We start from the raw sequence: 20743 nt of genomic DNA, 5'->3' as shown, positions 1-20743 counted from the left end.
CATTTCTTTAATAAATATTGATCTAAGATCTACTCTAAGATTATTGCAATGCACCTTTAGTCACTGGTCCCTGGTTTGATTCACAAACCCAGTTGGGGTTTGTGCCGGGTAGGGAAGAGAGGGACTGTGGTGGCATTGGGGAGCACATTCAGTGACCGACTGCTTCACCCCAAGTGTGAGAGGGAGCGTTATCGTAAGTCATTCCTCCCCGCTGCCATCAGGCTGTTCAACAAACAAGACCCAAACAGTAGTAACCTGCGCCCCCCACCTAACCAGTCCCTGCAAGTCCCATCCACAGACTGAACATCAAACTGCCGATCATTGCTTGTCTCTTTTTTGTCTTTTTATCCCCTTTTTCTTTTTGTTCATTTATCCCTAATATTATTGTTGTCATAGTTTGTACTTAACTCCTCCTACAACCACTATTGCCTTTGTGGATGGTAGTCTAAGGTGAACACCTTAATACTCTATGTAATAAATACTCTAATACTCTATGTAATAAATGGTTGATCTAGTCTAAACATCTCACTACCACTATAACACTTCTTCATAAGCCCGACAAAGCGTCAAAGTGTGTTGTCATGATACTCACCTAATAAAGTCTTAATGTTTATCAAATCAACACTTTTATTTTGGGTACAACTGACCTCAACCCATTTTATTTGGCAGTAATACAAAATAAATAAAACATCAAAAATAAAGCCTAAGCCTCTCCGGCACTAACTAGACACAGAGATCCCCTGTTTCTTAAGGCGCTGGCCTCCTGCCAGGCACCACAGAAACTCATCAAACATGTAACAGCTCACAATTGCCACAGCTCCACAGGCGTTTGCCATGGTCTCTGTCTTCCCCATGGTGGAGCCAGTGTGGGAAGTCTGCACCAGGTACTTATGCAGGACTTCCAGCTGGATGCTAATTTCTCCTTATTACTTGAGTTCTAGAGGAACCTACCCAGCTTTTCTTGGGTGGGAAATGTCCCATTTCCAGCTATGAGTGCTGCTCTGGCAGCCACCCTATTACAGTATGTATATGCAGTGTATGTTCATATGGTGTGTTTATACTGTAGGTATGTGTATATATACTGTACGCCTGTTTACATGTATGAATGTGTATATACTGTGTGTGTCTATACTTTATCGGGGGTATTTATTATATGTTGGTTTTTGGGCGCTCCAATGCCCCTCTGTTTCTGCACTGCATACGATATTCTAAGGCAGGTCCTGCCTGGTGTGCAAATTAGCGCAGCTGGCGACTGTTCCTGTGTGAAAAGTAGCTGGCAGCAGTGAGTAGGCCGCGATACGCTAGCATTTGCGATTATTATAAATAATAATTAATATTATAAACACTTATAAGTTTGTATACAATATATGCATCATATATGTGTGTGTGTTTGAGTTAATACATGCTCGTATATATGTAACAGCATGTTGATGCGTGTATGAGTGTTCATCTTTACGTGTATATATTTGAGTGTATAAATGTGTGCGATTGAGGCCCAATCTCTCCTAGTTACGCCCCTGTATGATGATACAAACCTAGCACTAACCTTCATATAGGGAGAAATAATTTAATTGGTAATTGGCTATGGACTATACAGATATAACAGCCAAAAAATAACTGAACTATGTACCGCTTCTGGCACCAACTCCCGAACAGAGCTCTACCACCTGCTATCGTAGGTGAGTGTTAACCCCTTAAACGCCGTGGCCAAGCATGACCGCGGCGTGTAAGGGTCCTCCATCTATGGATCCCCCATGCCATTTATCGGGGGAATCCAAACCCTCTTCTGGGCTGCCTGATGTCTTCAGCAGTCAGATCCCTTCATGGTCTGACTGTTAACTGTCTGCGCATGTGTCTGCTTGCTCAAACAGTTTACACTGCTCTACAATGAATAAGTATTGTAGAGCAGTGTATTGGACTTGAACCAGCAATCAAGTTTGTATAAGTAAAAAAAAAGTAAAGTTTATTTATTAAAATAAATGTAAAAAAATACATAAAAATATAAGCCCCTAAAATGTCACTTTCCCATACAAACACCTAATAAAGTATAAAAAAAACAGATACACATTTGGTATTTCGACTTCCATAACAATCTGTATAATAAAATAGAATCGTTACTGGACCCTCAAGGTAAACGCCGAAAAAAACCCTGCAAAAAAACGTTCTGAAAAATCGATAATTTTTTAATTAATACCCTTTAAAAAATACTCTAAAAAGTAATAAGAAATGTTCTGAACTCTAAAATACTGTATATATTCGAGTATAGGGGGCTGGCAGGCTATATACTGAGGCCGTGACCTTAGCTTATACTCAAGTCAATAGGTGTTTCCAGTTTTTTCTGTTAAAATTAGGGGTCTCGGCTTATACTCGGGTCAGCTTATATTTGATTATATATGGTAAGACTACTAAAAAGAACAACTCTTCTCGCAAAGAATAAGCCCTTAACCTGATTCGTCATTCGAAAAATAAAAAAGGTATGCTTTTGAAAAGATGGTGATGCTAAAATGAACAAGATTTTCTGCGAATTAGTTTTTTTCAGTAAAATTGTTTTTCCAAATTTTTCCAAATTTCCATTTTTCTTCATAACTAAACAACAAAAGATATCATCCGAATTTTTAAACTAATTTGAAGTACAATGTGTCACAATCTCAAAATCCCCTCGATATCTTAAAGCATTCCAAAGCTACTTACAGTGACACAGCTATAAGCACTTACGTTGGCCTAAAGGTCGAAATAGGCTGGGTTAAAAAATGTGTTTTTAAATGTTTTAATTGATAGAAAAATTCTAAATATAAATTTACAGTATATGAAAATAAATGCTATATTAAAAATTTTATACAATAGTTCTGTGGGCTAGTCTCACATATAGCAAACAGGTTTAACAATGTTGTGCGGGATATACGCTTAAGAGTTATGCTGGTTATAAGTGTTTACTCAGGCATATACTGGGCAGACACTTTCCTGTTTGGAGCCAGTGATACACAGAGCACATTTGGTGTGTTCAGTACTGCATGGTTACTGTTGAAATCCTCAGAGGAATTTTTGACACCTTGTTAATAAGTTGGTTATGAGTAGAAGCTGCATTCTTTCAGTAACTCCTATTCTACCATCAGTAATGCGGGTATGGGTGATAAATTTCTACAAGGAAAACTATTCCTGGTAATTCTCCTTAATTAACACCAGAACACTAATATATTACAGCTATGTGTTTCTGATAGAATCAAGATTTTGTTAGAGTTGCAGCTTATTAGCTACTAATAGAAAATAGAGCTAAATTTAACTTTAATATGGAACTCGTAAGCACCCCAGCCCTCCACCCAATTGCAGACTATTTGGGGAAATTGGAGAGGGGCATGTAAAACATTAATAGAACTTACATTTTAAAGCTGACAGAAGATGGAAGATGGAAACATGCTGCTAAGTTAGTAGTCAGTCAGCCTTGTAAAGAATTAGATTTTCTTAAGCAATAGTTGACAGCAGCCCGAATGCCAAGTTTGCACTTGGATTTTCTGTGACACACAAGATTGACAGAACTTCAGCACTTGCCGTATCAATGTCACTTTAATCTAAAGAACCACTGACACTCCTAGAAGAACACAGTTTGTAGTAATAACACTGACAGAATATACTTATACATGGTGTACACACATAAGCAATAATGTCATGAACAATGAAAGAACTTTATTAGCAAGAACCAGGAACACAGTCTACTATAGATTTCACTTTGTTATAGGTTTATGGTTTTTATTTCATTTTCACCACGTCTATCTATGCAGTGGCTAAGGAACTGCTGCACATTTCTTCTTCTGTAAAAGGACAATTATATAGTTCCCAAATATGCAGTGGATGGCACAGTACACTATTTTTTCCCTGAAATTTAGGATATGGCCCTTTCTCTGAGGACATATCGCTTTTAATAAGGACATGCCCCTTTTGCACCCCAGTGAGCAATTTCACCTCATGCTCCAGCAAGGACAGCTATCAAACAATGGGAAGATGCATTAATGTGTGCGTCTTTAGACCACTGCAGAGTATAGAGACAGTTCTCTTCACCACATTAATCCCTGTGTCTGATGCTGGATGATAAATCTGGTGCAGTATAAAATACTTTGCATCTCCTATTAGTTGGTCTAGATTTCTATGCCACAATATTGAATTTTCTGGCGCACACACTGAATTTTCACGTCCATGCCCCCTTTTAATGAGGACACAACTCTTTTCTGGAGGAATCGAAAACCTGCCTAAAAGGTTTTAAAACCTTCAGTAAATGTGGTGCACAGCATTTAAGGTGCAAATTACTCCAGTTTTCTGGAATAAACAGATTCATACATATCCCCCACCATGCCTCCATGATATTCATATCATGCTCGTCATATCTTGCTCATTAATAACTGTACCAAGGCTTTTTGGTAAGTTAGCAAGATGGCTTTGCTGAAAATTCACCTTGAGACTCAAGATACAAACAAGCATTTTTATGCTAAGAGTTTCTGGACAATTTCCACACAACCCTTTTTTTTCCTTCAGTGTGATATTTAAGATTTTCAGGGAAAGCATACTGACCCTTTATTTCCTATTAGCCCATTTGCATTGACATACAAAAAAAAAATGATTGAGGTATGTGGATAAAATACCGACTCAAAACCAAGGCATTTTTTGGGTCAGAGTAGCGGAGATTCCTGTGTAAAGGAGTTTTTTTTCAGGTGTATTTCCAAAAAAGTTGTAACCGATAGTTATGTAAAGTATTGACTCAGCGCTGGTATCCAAGATTTTTCCCCCACCCCAGGGGCGAGATTGGCCTAGAGACGACCCGTAAAAATAAGCTATAAAAAAAAGGACCCAATCGAAGGAAATTGAAATTAAACTTAACAGGAATGAAGTTAAAAATTGTCCCCCAATGTAATCATTTAGCTGCTCAGCTCCTTTACTTAACGTAGGCAAAATAGGGACTAACAGCACAACATAGGCACAATTTTTGGAAGAAGCATCTTGTCCACTTCTGCCCTGTTCAGGAATGAATTGATCTCTACATTTTGAAATCAAATATTACTATTTGTTTATTAATTTATAAATCATGTTGAAAGCAAAGATATACATTACAAGAGGTAAAGTGTAGGTTAAAAAATGTGTGATCGATAAAAGTTTAGGAACATAATACTATTTGTGTCTACTGTATTTCCCATAAGACTGTATTACTTAGATGTTGACATCGCTAAATGATGGTGAAGGTTTCTCTTTGTCAGACTATATATGTAGCATGGGGTAGAATGTGGTTTTTCTGGCTGATCTGCTTCTGAAAAATTAAATTATGGCAAAAATGTCCATAACTAAATAAAGTAAAATACACGTTTAAATCTCCACATGTCAACATTAAATTATCTTGTGGTGTTAAGGTGCACCTGCCAAGCACACATGAAAACAAATATGGGAATTATTTTCAATCTACAATTGCTATGAGACACTTGAGCTTTTTAGTGCTACAGAAATATTGTCTCCATATAGGTCACCAGCAGTATGTCCATAAAGGATAATATAACAAAAACTTAGTAAGGAAATTCATCTGCTTTTGATATTGAGCTTGACATGGTTTCACCAATTTGTAGAAATCATGGTTTCAAAATTTTTGCTACAGTAAATTCTTATGTGAGATATCATAGGAACTAACAGAAGCAAATATATTGAAAAAAAGTCCAAAACAGCTCACCCATGGATATCCTTGTAGCTGTGGATCCAATCACAGTTCAGGTAGTGCCATAGAACAAACAGGCGTAAAATTGAAGGAGTTCCGGCAGTGGACTAAAAAATCTTGAAACAACCTGAACCAAGTCAGCTTGTCTGTATTTATGTAGTTACTCTTTTAACACCTTAATGACGCAAGGTGATAAAGATAGTCTTTTTCAGTGGGTACTTCGTGCAAAAAGACGATCTATAATCGTCATACATTGAAACCGTCACCATGTGTAAACACATGTTGAAAAGTCAGTGACGACAGCTGACCCTCACTGACATCGGGCCAGGGACCAATCACAGCTGTCCCTGCCAGACAATCACTGTGATTGGTCAGCGAATCCAGCCTGACCGATCCCAGTTCAAGAGGGAGGGGAGAGCTAGTTCCTGGGTCTTATTCTGTCATATTTTGTGACAGAATCAGAGCCGTGTACCAAATCTCTGACACTCAGTGTATTAAAAGTGCCCCCTCACATTCAAATATCCCCCCCCCCCCAAAACCCACTCCGACCCCTCCCTTTTTTTGTGTGATTAGGACTAGTGGTTAGGGCTACTGAATATAAGTGATCAGGGCTAAATTAAAAAAAACAAAAACATTTTACCGTAAATTAGGAAAATTGCTAATTCTTTTGCTACATTTCCCCTTTTTCATAAAAAACATGAATCATATCAACATTTACCACTGACATAAAGCACAATGTGTCATGAAAAAACTGTCTCAAAATAACATAGATAACTTCAGAACACATTAACTTATTATCAAACAAAATTATACATGTCAGGTCTGAAAAATAGGCTTTTGTCCTGAAGGCGATTTTAGGCTGTGTCCTTCTGTTGTTAATTTAACCATGTAAAATATTGAATATTTTGTAGTCCATCGAATGAACTACCTACTTTTAGCCCTCCTGAACATGACTTTTCCTCAGGGGCTAAGGTGTTTTTTTTGTGGCTGTCTCACAGCTCCATGTATTGCTATGGGCTCATGCTCACTGCTGAGGATTTCTAAGCCCTGTGTCTGAGCCAACTGCCCATGGGAAAAACCCAGAACATGTCCCATTCAGGTCAAGGTGGCAGTAAAACATTAAAAAACCCACAAAAAAACCAATTGAACATGGTTGTACTAGATTTTGACGTCATAAAGGATAAGTCCACCTTCACTTGTAATAATGTTAAGGAGGCTGAAATTCTATTGGAAAAGTGGGGCCTGCTTAAATGTAAGGTTCCAGAAAAAACCATGAGTAATATTGACCAGGATTGGAAGGTAGTGAAATAGGGAATAAAGGGGAGGGGGTAGGGACACCAATCCCTCAATATGGAGACACTAAGTGGAGGGGAACTTTCTCTACCTTTATATAGGAGAGGGAGTATCTTCTTCCGGGTTAAACTTAGCCCTCTATCCAGTCTGAGAACACTGGATGTGTTAAAATTTTTGCTGGCTAATAGGCTAGCTGGTTATTTAATGTATTTGTTTAGTAAATATGTGGTTGTAGTTGTGTTTTGTATTTATGATGATTCTTGCTCTGGGAGGGGCAGATTAAATGTATCATTAGCAATGAAAAAAATGATTAAGATATGGTTATTGAAATAATGTCACTAAATGTAAATGGGCTGAATACCCCACAAAAGCGCACATCACTCTGGAAAGAAATAATCAGCACTCAAGTAGACATAATAGGGATACAAGAAACCCATTTGCTTAAAAAAGATGAAGTTCGTCTCCATCACCGGGACTTCCCTCTGATTATTTGCGCAACAGCAAACACCAAAAAGGCAGGGGTATGTTTGATGTTTAAACACACTGTAATGTTTAATCTTGTAAGGAAAAAGGTCGATGAAGAGGGGAGATACATAATAGCTGTGGGTAAAATAAATGACATCCCCTACACTTTTGTGACAATTTATGCCCCAAATAGAGGTCAAAAAACCTTTTTTAAAAAAATGGCTATCCTCTTAGAACAAAACGCAGAGGGGAAAATTATTATTATGGGAGATTTTAACGCCCCACCAGATAAGAAATTGGACTGCTCTTCGAGTGCGAGAGGTGATAAAGGAGATCTTGCACAGACAATAAATGAAGAGAGGCTACATGATGTGTGGCGGTATCAACATGCTGAAGAAAGGGATTATACCTTTTTCTCCGCTAGACACCTCTCGTACTCGAGGATAGACTTTTATCTAGTAAATAACTTAGCATTGACATCCTGTTTATTCTCCAAAATAGGACAAATATCTTGGGCGGATCATGCTCCGATATTTTTAACTATCAAGGAGAGCTCTATCGCCTTTACGAACTCTCCTTGGAGGTTAAATAACTCCCTCCTAAAAAATGATAACACACAAAACCTGATTTCAAGGGCTATAGAGGAGTTCATTGATATTAATGATAATAAGGAAGTCAATGATGAATCTCTATGGACTTCTCTTAAGCTACACATAAAAGAAGTTTTTAAGCAGATAGCAGCAAGAGAAAAAAGAGCAAAAAACAAAGAAATTCGTGAAATTTTACAACAGATAGCCCTACTAGAAAATTCCAATAAAATAAACCCTTCACCCTCTGTTAGTAATAATCTCTCATCACTAAGAGCCATATTAAGAGCACGTATGTTATCAGACTATGAAAGATCATTAAAGAGATTAAAGCTACAAAATTACGCCCTGGGAGATAGAGCAAGTGGGACTCTCGCCAAACAAATTAAAAAAAAGATAGCAAAAGAGCGAATAACCCTTTCTCAAGAGAGTAATAAAACGCAGCTAAGAGACCCTAGAGAGGTAGCGGAGGCCTTTAGGAAATATTATGCGGCATTGTATAATCTAAAAGATGATAATGACATGTTGCAACCTTCTATAGAGGAAATTCGTAAATTTATTGCCTCAGTCTCACTCCCCAGTATTTCAAAAGAACAAGCAGAAAATTTGGCAAGGCCTTTTAATCAAGAGGAATTAAAACATGTGCTAAAAGGGCTCAAACCTAACTCTGCCCCTGGGCCGGATGGTTTGACAAATATGTATTACACTAACTTCGCTCAGGCCCTAAACCCCCTTTTAATAAGGACCCTTAATTTTTGGCAAAATAAGGGAAGGATATCAAAGGCGAACGCAGAAGCAATAATTAGAGCAATACCTAAACAAGAGAACCCCAGTCCTCTCCCAGAAAATTACAGACCAATAGCATTGATTAACTGCGACTTAAAAATATATTCTAAGATGTTAGCAAACAGATTGGAAAGGATAATTCCCAGTCTAGTAGACACAGATCAAACAGGGTTTGTATATGGAAGACAAACCAAAGACGCGACAAGAAGGATGATGGACCTTATTCACTTGGCAAACTCATCAGGAGCCCCGGTTGCACTCCTGTCTTTAGATGCCGAAAAGGCATTTGACAGGGTGCATTGGGGCTACTTAAAGGAGGTCCTCTCCAAATTTGGTATTATTGATCAAATCCAAAAGGCAATTTTAGCTCTCTATGCGGAGCCTTCAGCGCGGGTTTTGATCTCAGGCTTTTTATCCTCTACATTTAACATCTCCAACGGCACCCGCCAGGGATGCCCTCTATCACCCCTAATATTTGCGTTAGTAATGGAACCCCTGGCAGAAATGGTGAGGTCCAACTCAGAAATCGCAGGTTTTACAGTGGGTAAGGAAAGACACATAATCACTCTATACGCAGACGACGTGATCATCACGTGCCAAAACCCCGAAAAATCGCTCCCTTACTTGCTACAGATTTTAGGGCGTTTCTCATATATCTCATACTATAAATTGAATATTAAAAAATCCATTGCGCTCCCAATAAATATCCCACCTACTGCATGTAGGGACATGTCTAACAAGTGCGGCATAATCTGGAAACCAGAAGGCATAAAGTACCTTGGAATCACTCTGTGCCAAACAACAAAGGAGACAATTAGGAGGAACTTAAATAAATTAAAATCAAATCTGAAAACAGATTTTGAGAAACTAGGCAAGATTCATTTATCTTGGGTGGCAAGAATCCAGTTTTGCAAGATGACTGTTCTTCCAAAGATTCTCTATGTCTTCCGATGCCTGCACGCCTCAATATCTAACAGAGTCTTAAGAGAGATTCAAACTATGCTTAGTAAATTTGTATGGAATAATAAATACCCAAGAGTTGCAAAGGCGTCTCTGTACCTTCCTTTTAATAAAGGAGGCATGGCAATGCCAGATATCGCAAATTACTATAAGGCAGTCTCTATTGACTCATTGAGAGAATGCTGGAACCCGAGAGAAAATCATAAATGGATAAGCTTAGAACAGAGTGTCTTAGGGGGGAGGCCTTTAAGATGGGTAATGGAAGCCGCTTGTATGGGGGATGTAACAACTCTCACAAACATGCCCACAATACAATATATAGTAAAAACATGGAACGTAGTAGGTGGCAGTATAGGTTTAAAAAGAGGACAAATGTCCATTCGAGCCCTGGAACTACTGATCCCTAATATGACACTAGAGCTGTGGGCTAATAAAGGTTTACATATAATCTCAGACCTCTATGAGGGAAATGTTATAAAATCTTTTGAAACCCTTAAAGACCAATTTGACCTCCCTAACAAGGTTTTCTTTCAATACTTACAAATAAGAAGTATATTAGCAAAAGGGGAAAAGGAAAGTAACCCTCAATTGCATCCCCTTAAAAAACTTTTTGAGCTCTCTGATAGAAAAGTAAGGGGTATATCATTAGTATATAGTATTCTTAACTCACAGGGGGAAAGAGATAAACTAAGATACATGAAAAAATGGGAGCTGGATTTGAATGAGGAATGGGATGGTGAGCAGTGGGCAAAAACTTTTAGGTGGACTGCTCAGTGTTCCCCTTGCATAAATCACTTAGAACAAATAAAAAAAATGCATTTGAGATGGTATCTCACACCGGACAGACTTTCCAAAGGAGGAACGGCTGCCCCTTGGTGTTGGCGAGGATGCCGAACTAAAGGAGGTCAAGTTCATATGTGGTGGTCTTGCCCTAAATTAATTCCATTCTGGTCACAGGTTAGGGACTTGATAAACATAGTCACACAAGCACTTAACGTTATCCCCCCACAGTTAGCTCTTTTACATATAGGGACTGAAAAATTCCCAATAGAACAGAGATGGATTATTACGTACATCCTGATCGCAGCAAGGCAGTGTATAGCAGCAGATTGGAAGGCGGCACAAAAATTAAAGTTAACAGAAGTCTGCAATAGAATAAATATGTACAGGCAATATGAGATTATGTTGGCGACAAATTATACGCACCTTCGCAGAATTAAAGATAAATGGGTCTTATGGGAGAAGTCCCCCTTCTTTTTGGACTGACTCTGGGCCCTGAAAGATCCCATAACGTGTCAACCCATTTTGTAAGATTCCTTAAAGTGCTCAGCCCATCCTGTAAGGCCCTTTAAAAAGGTCAGCTCATCTGATGCAATAGAAGGGGCATATCAAGCCCGTTTTGAAAATAGTTATTTAAAAGACGTGATTAAAAAGATTGCCCCTCCCAGAATGCAACCGCAGAAAGTTTTTTAATGGTGTATTGTTATATGTTTGTCTGTGTGGTTTGTATTTGTAAATGTATTTGTAATTTTGGTATAATAAAAAAAAAAAAAAAAAAAAAATGGTTGTACTAGATTTTCTGGCCGATTTTGTAGTTGGCTGCTGGGCAAGAATCACATGACCTTATGGGCTGACCTAGCTGAATCCCAGGAACATGTGGATCAGTTTTGTGACACTGGTAAAATATGGATTACACACGGCCCACTAATACGGCCATTGCAGCCATAGATTTTGGACATAGACAAACAACAATTGTGTATAGGTAGTTTACAAGCAGTCTAATACGGGATCCGATCCTGGCAAATACAGCAGGCTTGTTGTGTATAGCAACCAAACATCTTGAGTTTATAGTCGCAGTATCTTTTACCCTTGTTGTTCCATGCTGTTTTTAATGCATGGTCTCACTGTGACTGAGCAGGACGGCCGCCGTGAGCAATAGAGGACATGTCTTATTAATGGCCGGATTTGCATACATAAGTTCGGCTTTCTATGGGTAGGGGGGATGAGGAGCGATCATCCTCCCCCTTCTACACCTGGCCATAGGCCAAGCAAGTGTTAGTACCAGATTTTGCTCTGAGAAAATAACATCAGTTCAATCTTTGCAGTTTTTTAAATAACCCCCAATGGCAAGGAAGTAGACAAGTAGTAGTTCAAAATCTTTTGTATTTATGCAAATAAAACATCAGAGTAACTGTTCCACCAACGCTTTTAATTAGATAATGTGCACTTTCACTCAGAACATTATTTCATAAAGACAAACACCACCACCCAAAAAAATCAAGTCTAGTACCAACACAGACATGGGAAGAAAACAGAATATTAGAGACATCGACAAAAGTAAAACGCACAACACAAGTGATATACACAAAAGTAAAGTATAAAGTATTTCATAGTTTGAGACTTTCATTATTCACTATACAGGCAAATTGACTGCAACTCCTGTAACTGCTGTCTGATAAATAACTTTCTGCCCAGAGTTTAGGTCCTAAACAACACAAATAATATACAGAAAGCATGTAAGTGGGTCCTATATAAAACAGATGTAACATAGGTCATGATGCAGTGCAATATCTAGGATAAAAAGGAAGTATTTCACCTGTTACATAAATAGAGAATTTTGTAAATATTGTAAATATTGCAAGTTCTGTGTTTAATAAATTCCAATTGTAATTGTGCCTAATTACCGTATACACTCAAATATAAGCCGAGTTTTTCGGCACAAAAAATGTTCTGAAAATCTCACTCTGCTTATACTCTGGTCAAGAAAAAAATTAAACTAACATTTTCGGCGCCCCCCGCAGGTCTTCTCTTGTTCCGGCGACAGAGGCAGGTCTGTGTGCAGCGTGTACATAGCTACGATGTCTGCCGCCACTGACATCACAGTGTGTGCCGGCCGGGCCGCGTGTACGGACTTGGACCTGTCGCTGAAGCAAGAAGAGTAGCTCCCTGCGGCATTGGAAAGGCAAGTACTTCTTTTATTATTTTTTTTTGTGCTGCCCAAACTGGGGGATGGCTGGCTATATATTACTCGGGGGCTGGCTGGCATTATACTAAAAGCTATAAACTAAAGGGGGATGGTTGGCTATAAAGTAAAAGGTGACTGGCAGGCTATATACTAAAGGGGGCTGGCTATAAAGCAAAGGCAGCTGGCTGGCTATATACTACAGGGGGCTGCCTGGCTATATATTACTGAGGGCTGGCTATATACTGTTGGGGGCTGGCTGGCTATATACTGGGAGGCTGTGACCAATGCATTTCCCACCCTCGGCTTATACTTGAGTCAATAGGTTTTCCCAGTTTTTGGTGCTAAAATTAGGTGCCTTGTCTTATACTCGGGTCAGCTTATACTTGATTATATACGGTATTACTACAGTTTGTGTTGTATTCCATTGGTGTACCTTTAGAAAACAAGCAACTGCTATTCTGTACTGTGGGATTCTTATCACTATGCATCCAGTAGGGAAGCTGGTACTGTATAATCACATTCCATTCTACAGTCCTGGTTCCATTACTGCTTTAGGAGTCAGAGCATACGGAATAAAATCTGATGAAATTATAATTTCACACGTCTGCTTTGTATTGGCTTTGTATACAAGGTACATTTTTCTACCTTTTTCATAAAATCCTGTTTGTTTTCAGTTGTTTGTATTTCAATGTGTTCATTTACCAATTAAATTAACATACATAAATTGCTTTAGATTTTCACAAAATTAAAAGCTAAACAAATATGTTGCAAAAAGTTTATACCAGAGAAAAAATATAAAACCAGTTTCTTAGATTTCTCTAACAGTTTTGGTAGAAGTACAAGTACAACAAATGATGTGTAGGTGTGCAACATAACTTATACAAAATATACATGTTACAGGTTCATTATTGTATTTTTGAATATATTGTAAGTTACAGACTAGGGAATTATTTTGGCACAAAGTAAAAATTTCAAGAGTAAAACAAAAAGTGAACAGGGCTGAAGTATAAGAAGGGACAATTGTCTGAAATGGATTTGTAAATTTGCAGAAGGTGCAGCACTGAAGTTTACTTTAGAATACAAACTTTTTTTTTTGCTTCACTACATGTGATACTACCTTGAGAAAGTGGATACTGAAAAAAAGGGTGGCTGCACTGAACATTAATCGGTCCTTAAAAACAATTTTGCGCAGCTGTTTAGCTGGGAAGAAGGGACTCCTTGTATCATATGATGACTGTCAGTTTGGAACAATTTGTAGTATAGCGCCGTCTTTGGCAGCACATCTCTAATTACATCTATTGGTTTATGGGGCTGCATTCATTCAGGGCAGAGCACATGGCCTAAATTTTTTAAAGCCCTTGCACCAGTTTGTTTCTCTGACTTTGCACATTCTTTTCAGTGCAAAATGCTTGCAAATGTATTTATAAAGGGCTCTATACCCGATACAACACAAAATTCTGCACTGAAAGGGGTTGTTCCAGTGCACCACGGACCATGCGCCACATTTATCATGCAGTGTCTGACAGAATTGTGTTGCACGCTCTATATTAAAGGTGCATCAAAAAAAAGGTGTGTCACATTTCATGAATCAGATGCACCCTGCACATTACACAGGCAAACTACACCAAGCAATGTTTTTGTGTCAAATCTCATCTGAGCTCAATAGTTAATCATAATAGAGATTGAATAACTGTGGCATGAAACAGATTTATGCAGTAACAACAAAAGAAAGCAGACCTCTGGATGCACTGATACAATCTTATTTTTTTCGTCACTGTTTTAGGCCTGGTAAAATCATGTATTGTATATCTGCAATATACAATTTATCATGGTCACTCAGTACCAAAAATCATGGTCACTCAAATCTTAATAATGCTTCTCCATCACAAATATGCAATTGTACGAAATTAGTTCTTGGAACTTTTTTTTTTTTAAATTCTCACATCTAATAAAATCAAGACTTGCCGTATTTAGCATATATGAGCCTAATACTGACCAGGTTGTAAATAACTTAAAAGTTGGTAAAGAATTGGTGACAAAGAACATTTAAGGCTTCTTTAAGTATTTGTGAGTATCTTTAAGCCTTTGTAGCTGTTGAATAGCTTGGGGCCTGTGCACTACTTCCAACAATCTTGTAGAATGTTTTTTGTGTCCCTTGTGTAATTGGTAGGTGAGTTCATGTGCTGTTGACAATAGAAAATGACTGACCAAGCCCCAAATTTGGGCACGAATAAGATCTGTCCCACCTTTGCGGCTTGGGCGGTTAGCTCATGCACAAGGCTGTGGCATCCATAGAAGTGAATGGTTCATGAAGTGAACTTCAGGTTCATGTGCATGAGTCTTAATAGTAAGGAGAGATCAGGTAGTCTGTGGAAGGGACCTTCCCTGCAGACTACATGGGATGATGCTTGTACCCGTTTTATAAAATCAACTTCAGGCAATTCAGTGCCTAAGTATGTTTATAAGATTAATAATACCTACTGTATTGGATGTGGGCTGGAATGTACAGAACAAGCTACTTACGGTTAATAAAATGCCGTTATCCAGGAGGGGTTATTCTCTCAAAATATAATTTGATAGTGATTAAAAAAATATATAAAACATTTATTGCATAGCTAAAAAAAACACAGCAAAAAAAAAAAAAATTCGACTATTTTCTAGAGCCGTCTTGCTGAGCATGTCAAGTCTAATGCTCCAGAGTGTAGAGGCCAGCAGTCATAGTCTAATAACTGAAGACTCCCAATATATTTACATAACATCTTATATTTACTTATGTGTTCGATCTCTATTACCATTGCAGACTCTTACTATGAGCTGTCTATGCTTTATAGCAGTGACGGCGAACCTTTTAGAGACCGAGTGCCCAAACTGTAACCAAAATCCACTTATTTACCGCAAAGTGCCAACATGGCATTTTAAGCAGAAACCTATTGCTACCTGCTCATCAACATTGTCAATTGTATCAATTGTATCGGCCCCTTGAGGCCACTAATACAGTTGAAAGAGGGAGGGCACCATCAGACTATCATCGTAGCTTCTCACCAGGGTGTCTCTGTACAGTAAGAATGAAGGGTCCAGTAGGAGGACCTCCAAAGATACTGCAGTTCTATCAACACTTTCTCACTTTTCACACAGTTCCAAACAGCCAATGAAGTGTCGCTTTAAAATAGCGCTGAGAGCAGCTTCTCTTAAATTGCTTGGGTCTGCAGGAAGATCCGGTTGATTTGGTCCTGTTTGGTGAGCTCTGTCTTGGGGTCAATGGCCTGAGTGCCCACAGAAAGGGCTCTGAGTGCCACCTCTGGCACCCGTGCCATAGGTTCGCCACCACTGCTTTATAGTATTTCCATTTTTGTTTACCTTGTTTTTTTTAATAAACAATGGTCACATCTATGTGCTGCACTCTATGAAAGTACAGTTAATATCATATACTACTATTCTACAAGAAAACATTTACTATCACCTACTTGTCTGCAAATAAATGCAGATCTTTACAAATGTAATTATTTCAGATATATTAGCAACTCAAACAATGGTGAATTTTTCTAAAACCAATATTTTAGTTTTAGGAGCCACATATTCTTTACTTAAAGTAAATCTGGTACTGTACATGACTATAACATTTAAGACATCTAATCTTCTAAATTAAAATTTTTTACTAGGTGAAGACACTGGATCATGGATCAGGGAGCATTATCTCAACTTGGACTCCAGAATTCTGACATCAAAAAAGTCACACATGAAAGTTAGGCGACTTTTTGGCCCTTTTCTGCATTTGTTTTGCTACTTTTTGTACATATTTTGTTGTTTATTCCACTTTTTAAAAGTGGATGTGAATGTGAACATGAAATATATACAAAATGTATCAAATGAGGTTCTTAGAATTCACAATTTTGTGGAAAATCAGGACTGAAGTGTGACTTGAAATTTATGAAATATAACAAGGTTTCATAAATCAGGGGTAAATGAATTAATTTGAATATTTTCATGGAAAAGCCACTGTAATTGCTACCAGGACTGCAGAAAACCTGCAAGTCCTACTTTCCCCATTCATACAGAACATAAATACAGCGGTAGCAGCCATAGCAGTTGCTATGGGGCCCACAGTGTTAGGGGGCCCTGGGATCCGACTTGACGCAATAAAGAATGGGTGATGTCTACCATTATATACATATTATGATGCATTTTGTACAGCATAGTATGTATATAACACACATCTTCCACAGTACAGAGTATGAATCGGCAGCTCAGATAATAAATGTCGGGGGGACAGCAGAATGACAGGACAAGGGATCTCTCATCTCTAATTCCTGCTGTGTACATCCCCTCTGTGGTCATCAGCTACTGGGACAGGTCTAGGTAAGTGAATACACATCCATGGGGCCCGATATCCGGCTGCAAATTGTATAGTATATAAATATGTATATTTTCTGAGGGGGTAGGCGTACCCCATTTAGAAGTCTGCTATGGGGTCCAGCCTTTCCTAGTTACACCCTAGTTTACACCTAGTTACAGTAGGATTGACAGTATTTCCAAAAACAACTTTTTAAGCAAGAATATCTGTCATCTAATAGATGTGTTATGCCTTTTGCACCAGTTTTTTGGCATACAAGGAATGGAAAAGTCACAAATTCTGTTGCACGCCATGGATTTTGTGCCTTGGCACTTTTGCGGCACAAGTGGCACTTTAAAAAAAAAAAAAAAGTAGAAGAACAAGGTGAGCGAAATTGGGGATAAACAAGTTTATCATAACCTGAGCCAAATAACTGGTTACAGCAAAATATACCCCAGCCCACACTTGATTAACATTTCTATTTCAAGTGCAGCACCAGAATATCTATTCCAGAAGGAACAGACTGTTTTGGCTTAATCCCACACCATATTTTTAGACTTCTTGTAGGTCATACTTGGTGTTAAGGGAGCTGCCTTACAAGGTAGCAAAAGGACACATTGTTTTCCATTTAACAGCTTGGAAAACTTATTTGCATACTTCCCAGAATTCCCTAGTGGAGCATCTATAGCTTTTAGTCTCCACATGCCTTTAAGGTGGCCTTAATTGACAATATCTCCATAAGGAGAACACCTACTGTCTGACCTCTGCAATTTGGGAAAGCAGGGTTTAAAGGTGCACATTTACAAAACTAAATACTCCAGAATACTGTACTTGGTTTCCTTAAAAAAATTGTCCATGTGCTATAGATTGGTAAATCTGCCCCAATGTTTTCCAGGAAGATAAAAATGAACTAAGTTTTGGATGTTAATATAATAATGAAACTTAGAAACTCAGACATCTTAAATTATTTCGCTATTAAAACAGTTATATATTTTCATGTTGCAAGCTTAAAAAAATCCTGTATATAAGTGTGCTTTCCCGTTTATCAAATGTGTACAACTGTTGAAACAACATATATTTCTTTAATGATTTTAACAGATGTTTTTGGCTTTAAAACAGAAAGAGTTCTGCATGTGCACTGCAGCATTTAACCACACGATGATAATACATGGGTGGCCCAAATAATTGAATGCATGACTAAGTTTTGAGGAAACCCATAAAAAGAGTACTAGATAGTCAAGAATACATCTCAATTGACATTTGACCTCATATAATGAATTATGTATATCCAGAAGTACAACCTACAAACATCTTAAATTTAGTAATGAAGGCTACAGAAATTCCTTGTAGTAAATTTGTGGGATAAGGCACATTCAGGTCTTCAAAGCGTCTTCAAATGTTCACTGCGTGTGCATGCTTCTTGCATAGTGGTTTATCCTTCTTTGAGAAGAATGTCTGCCCCTCCAAACTCTCACAACATACCTTGTAGAAAGAAAAACACAGTGACAATGTGAATAAATACAAATGGTTTCATAGACATATATTCTATTGTTATCACAACGGGGCACATTTACTTACCCGTCCTTACCGAGTTGTGTTGTCTGGCGGGGATTTGGAGCTGCCACAATTCATTAAGATTGTGCGTCCAATTTCCTGCATGTGTCGCTTCCCCCTTTCCGGTCCGGCGGAGTTCACCATCTTCTTCCCAGTGTATGTTAGTGCATGGCTTGCGACAAAATTTTGAATGTTAAATCCCAGAATCCGTTGAATTGTCCGACGGCCCTCCCCCCGACTGTCGCATGAAAGTCGGCGCCAAAGATCTGATCACGTGCGCCACAATCTGCTTTTAAATATGGCGCAAATCAGTAATCGTCGGAAATATCTGACGTTTGTGTGGTCCGCAGACCCTTAGTAAATGAGCCCCAGTATCTTCCTCTGCCCCCCTTCATGATGTCTGGAGTAAAAGTCAGCACAGGATATTGTAATCACAGTGGATCAATAGAAACCATCTTAACCCCTTAACGCTAAGGGATAAGGGATGTATGAAGAGGGCTCACGGGCTGAGTCCTCTTCATACAGAGGTGGGGGTTTTTGCATTTCGCACAAAACCCCCACCGCTAATAACCGCGGTCGGTGCTTGCACCGATTGCGGCTATTAACCCTCTCAACGCCGCCGGCAAAGTCGCCGGCGGCGTTTAAAAGGCGGCGGCGCACGGGCGCCGGCATCTTTTTTCCGATCGCTGCGCCCCCGAACGTCATCGGGGGGCGGCGATCGGTTGCCATGGTAGCCTCGGGTCTTCTTTTGACACAAGGCTACATGGCTTCTGCATATTCATTACAATGAGCCTGTGGCTCATTGTAATGTATGACCTGCAAAAATGCCATATATTGCAATACTGTAGTATTGCAATATATGGTAGGAGCGATCTGACCATCTAGGGTTAATGTAACCTAGATGGTCTAAAAAATAGTGAAAAACAAAGAAAAAAAAAGTTTAAAAAATAAAAAAAATTAATAAAATATTAAAAGTTCAAATCACCCCCCTTTCCCTAGAACGGATATAAAACATAATAAACAGTAAAAATCACAAACATATTAGGTATTGCCGCGTCCCGATCTATCAAAATATAAAAACGGTTACAGGCGCCGGTGACCTCCGAGGCGGGAAATGGCGCTCAAATGTCCGAAATGCGACTTTTACACCTTTTTACATAACATAAAAAATGAAATAAAAAATGATCAAAATGTTGCACAGACCTCAAAATGGTAGCAATGAAAACGTTGCCTCATTTCGCAAAAATTTACCCCTCACACATCTCCGTGCGCCAAAGTATGAAAAAGTTATTAGCGTCAGAAGATGGCAAAAAATGTTTTTTCTTTTTTGTACACATTTGTTTAATTTTTGAAAATGTATTAAAACACAATAAAACCTATATAAATTTGGTATCACCGCGATCGCACCGAACCAAAGAATAAAGTAGGCGTGTTATTTGGAGCGAAGAGTGAAAGTCGTAAAAACTGAGCCGTCAAGAACGTGACGCACGTGCTGTTTTTTTTCAATTTTTCCACATTTGGAATTTTTTTTCAGCTTCGCAGTACACGGCACGTTAAAATAAATAACATCATGGGAAAGTAAAATTTGTTACGCACAAAATAAGCCCTCACACAGGTCTGTACACGTAAAAATGAAAAAGTTATGGATTTTTGAAGTTGGAGAGCGAGAAATGAGCCGAAAAACCCTGCGTCCTTAAGGGGTTAATAAGCTGCGCCTGTCAGGCACAGGTCAAATGGCAAACAGGACAAAGGTCTTGGTCCCTGCTGGCGCTGTTTTAGAGCGATGTGGATACCATGTGATGCCACAACCACAATTGTGGGGATCCACTAAAATGAGGTCACTGTGGGCTTTTGATAAAAATGTAAAAACCTCAAGTACATCTTGTTAATGTAGCCTAGCGGCAATATATTATTGTATAGTATGTGTGTTTGGTCAAGATTTTTATCTCTCTTTTTCTGACGTTTTCAGATCGTGCCGCTGAGACAGGTATTTATCAGGCGATTGTGTCGCACACAATCGGATTTAGTCGCAATCGGGCCGGCCTTCATGCGACAAATGGGTCGGGGGGCCGTCAGACAAACCACATTTGGACAAACCGCAGGATTTTACTTAAAAA

At 38.7% G+C, this 20743-nt stretch overlaps 1 protein-coding gene across 7 annotated transcripts in view; it reads right to left on the bottom strand.

The window, feature by feature from the left end:
• Positions 1-11923: 11923 nt before the first annotated feature.
• Positions 11924-20743, bottom strand: part of PDLIM5 (PDZ and LIM domain 5) — a 131101-nt gene continuing 122281 nt past the window's right edge. For all 7 annotated transcript variants that reach the window (XM_072117971.1, XM_072117979.1, XM_072118007.1 and 4 more), the window contains 2 exons: positions 16068-18554; positions 11924-15560 (listed from right to left, as the gene is read on the bottom strand). In XM_072117971.1, coding sequence (XP_071974072.1) covers positions 18465-18554 — 90 coding nt within the window. In that variant the 3' untranslated portion in view covers positions 11924-15560; positions 16068-18464. The remainder of the gene's footprint in view (positions 15561-16067; positions 18555-20743) is intronic.

This window comes from Engystomops pustulosus, chromosome 1, assembly GCF_040894005.1.
Source record: "Engystomops pustulosus chromosome 1, aEngPut4.maternal, whole genome shotgun sequence".
NCBI lineage: Eukaryota > Metazoa > Chordata > Amphibia > Anura > Leptodactylidae > Engystomops > Engystomops pustulosus.
Note: the sequence above shows the minus strand (reverse complement) of the source record. Positions and strands in the feature narration are given on the sequence as shown.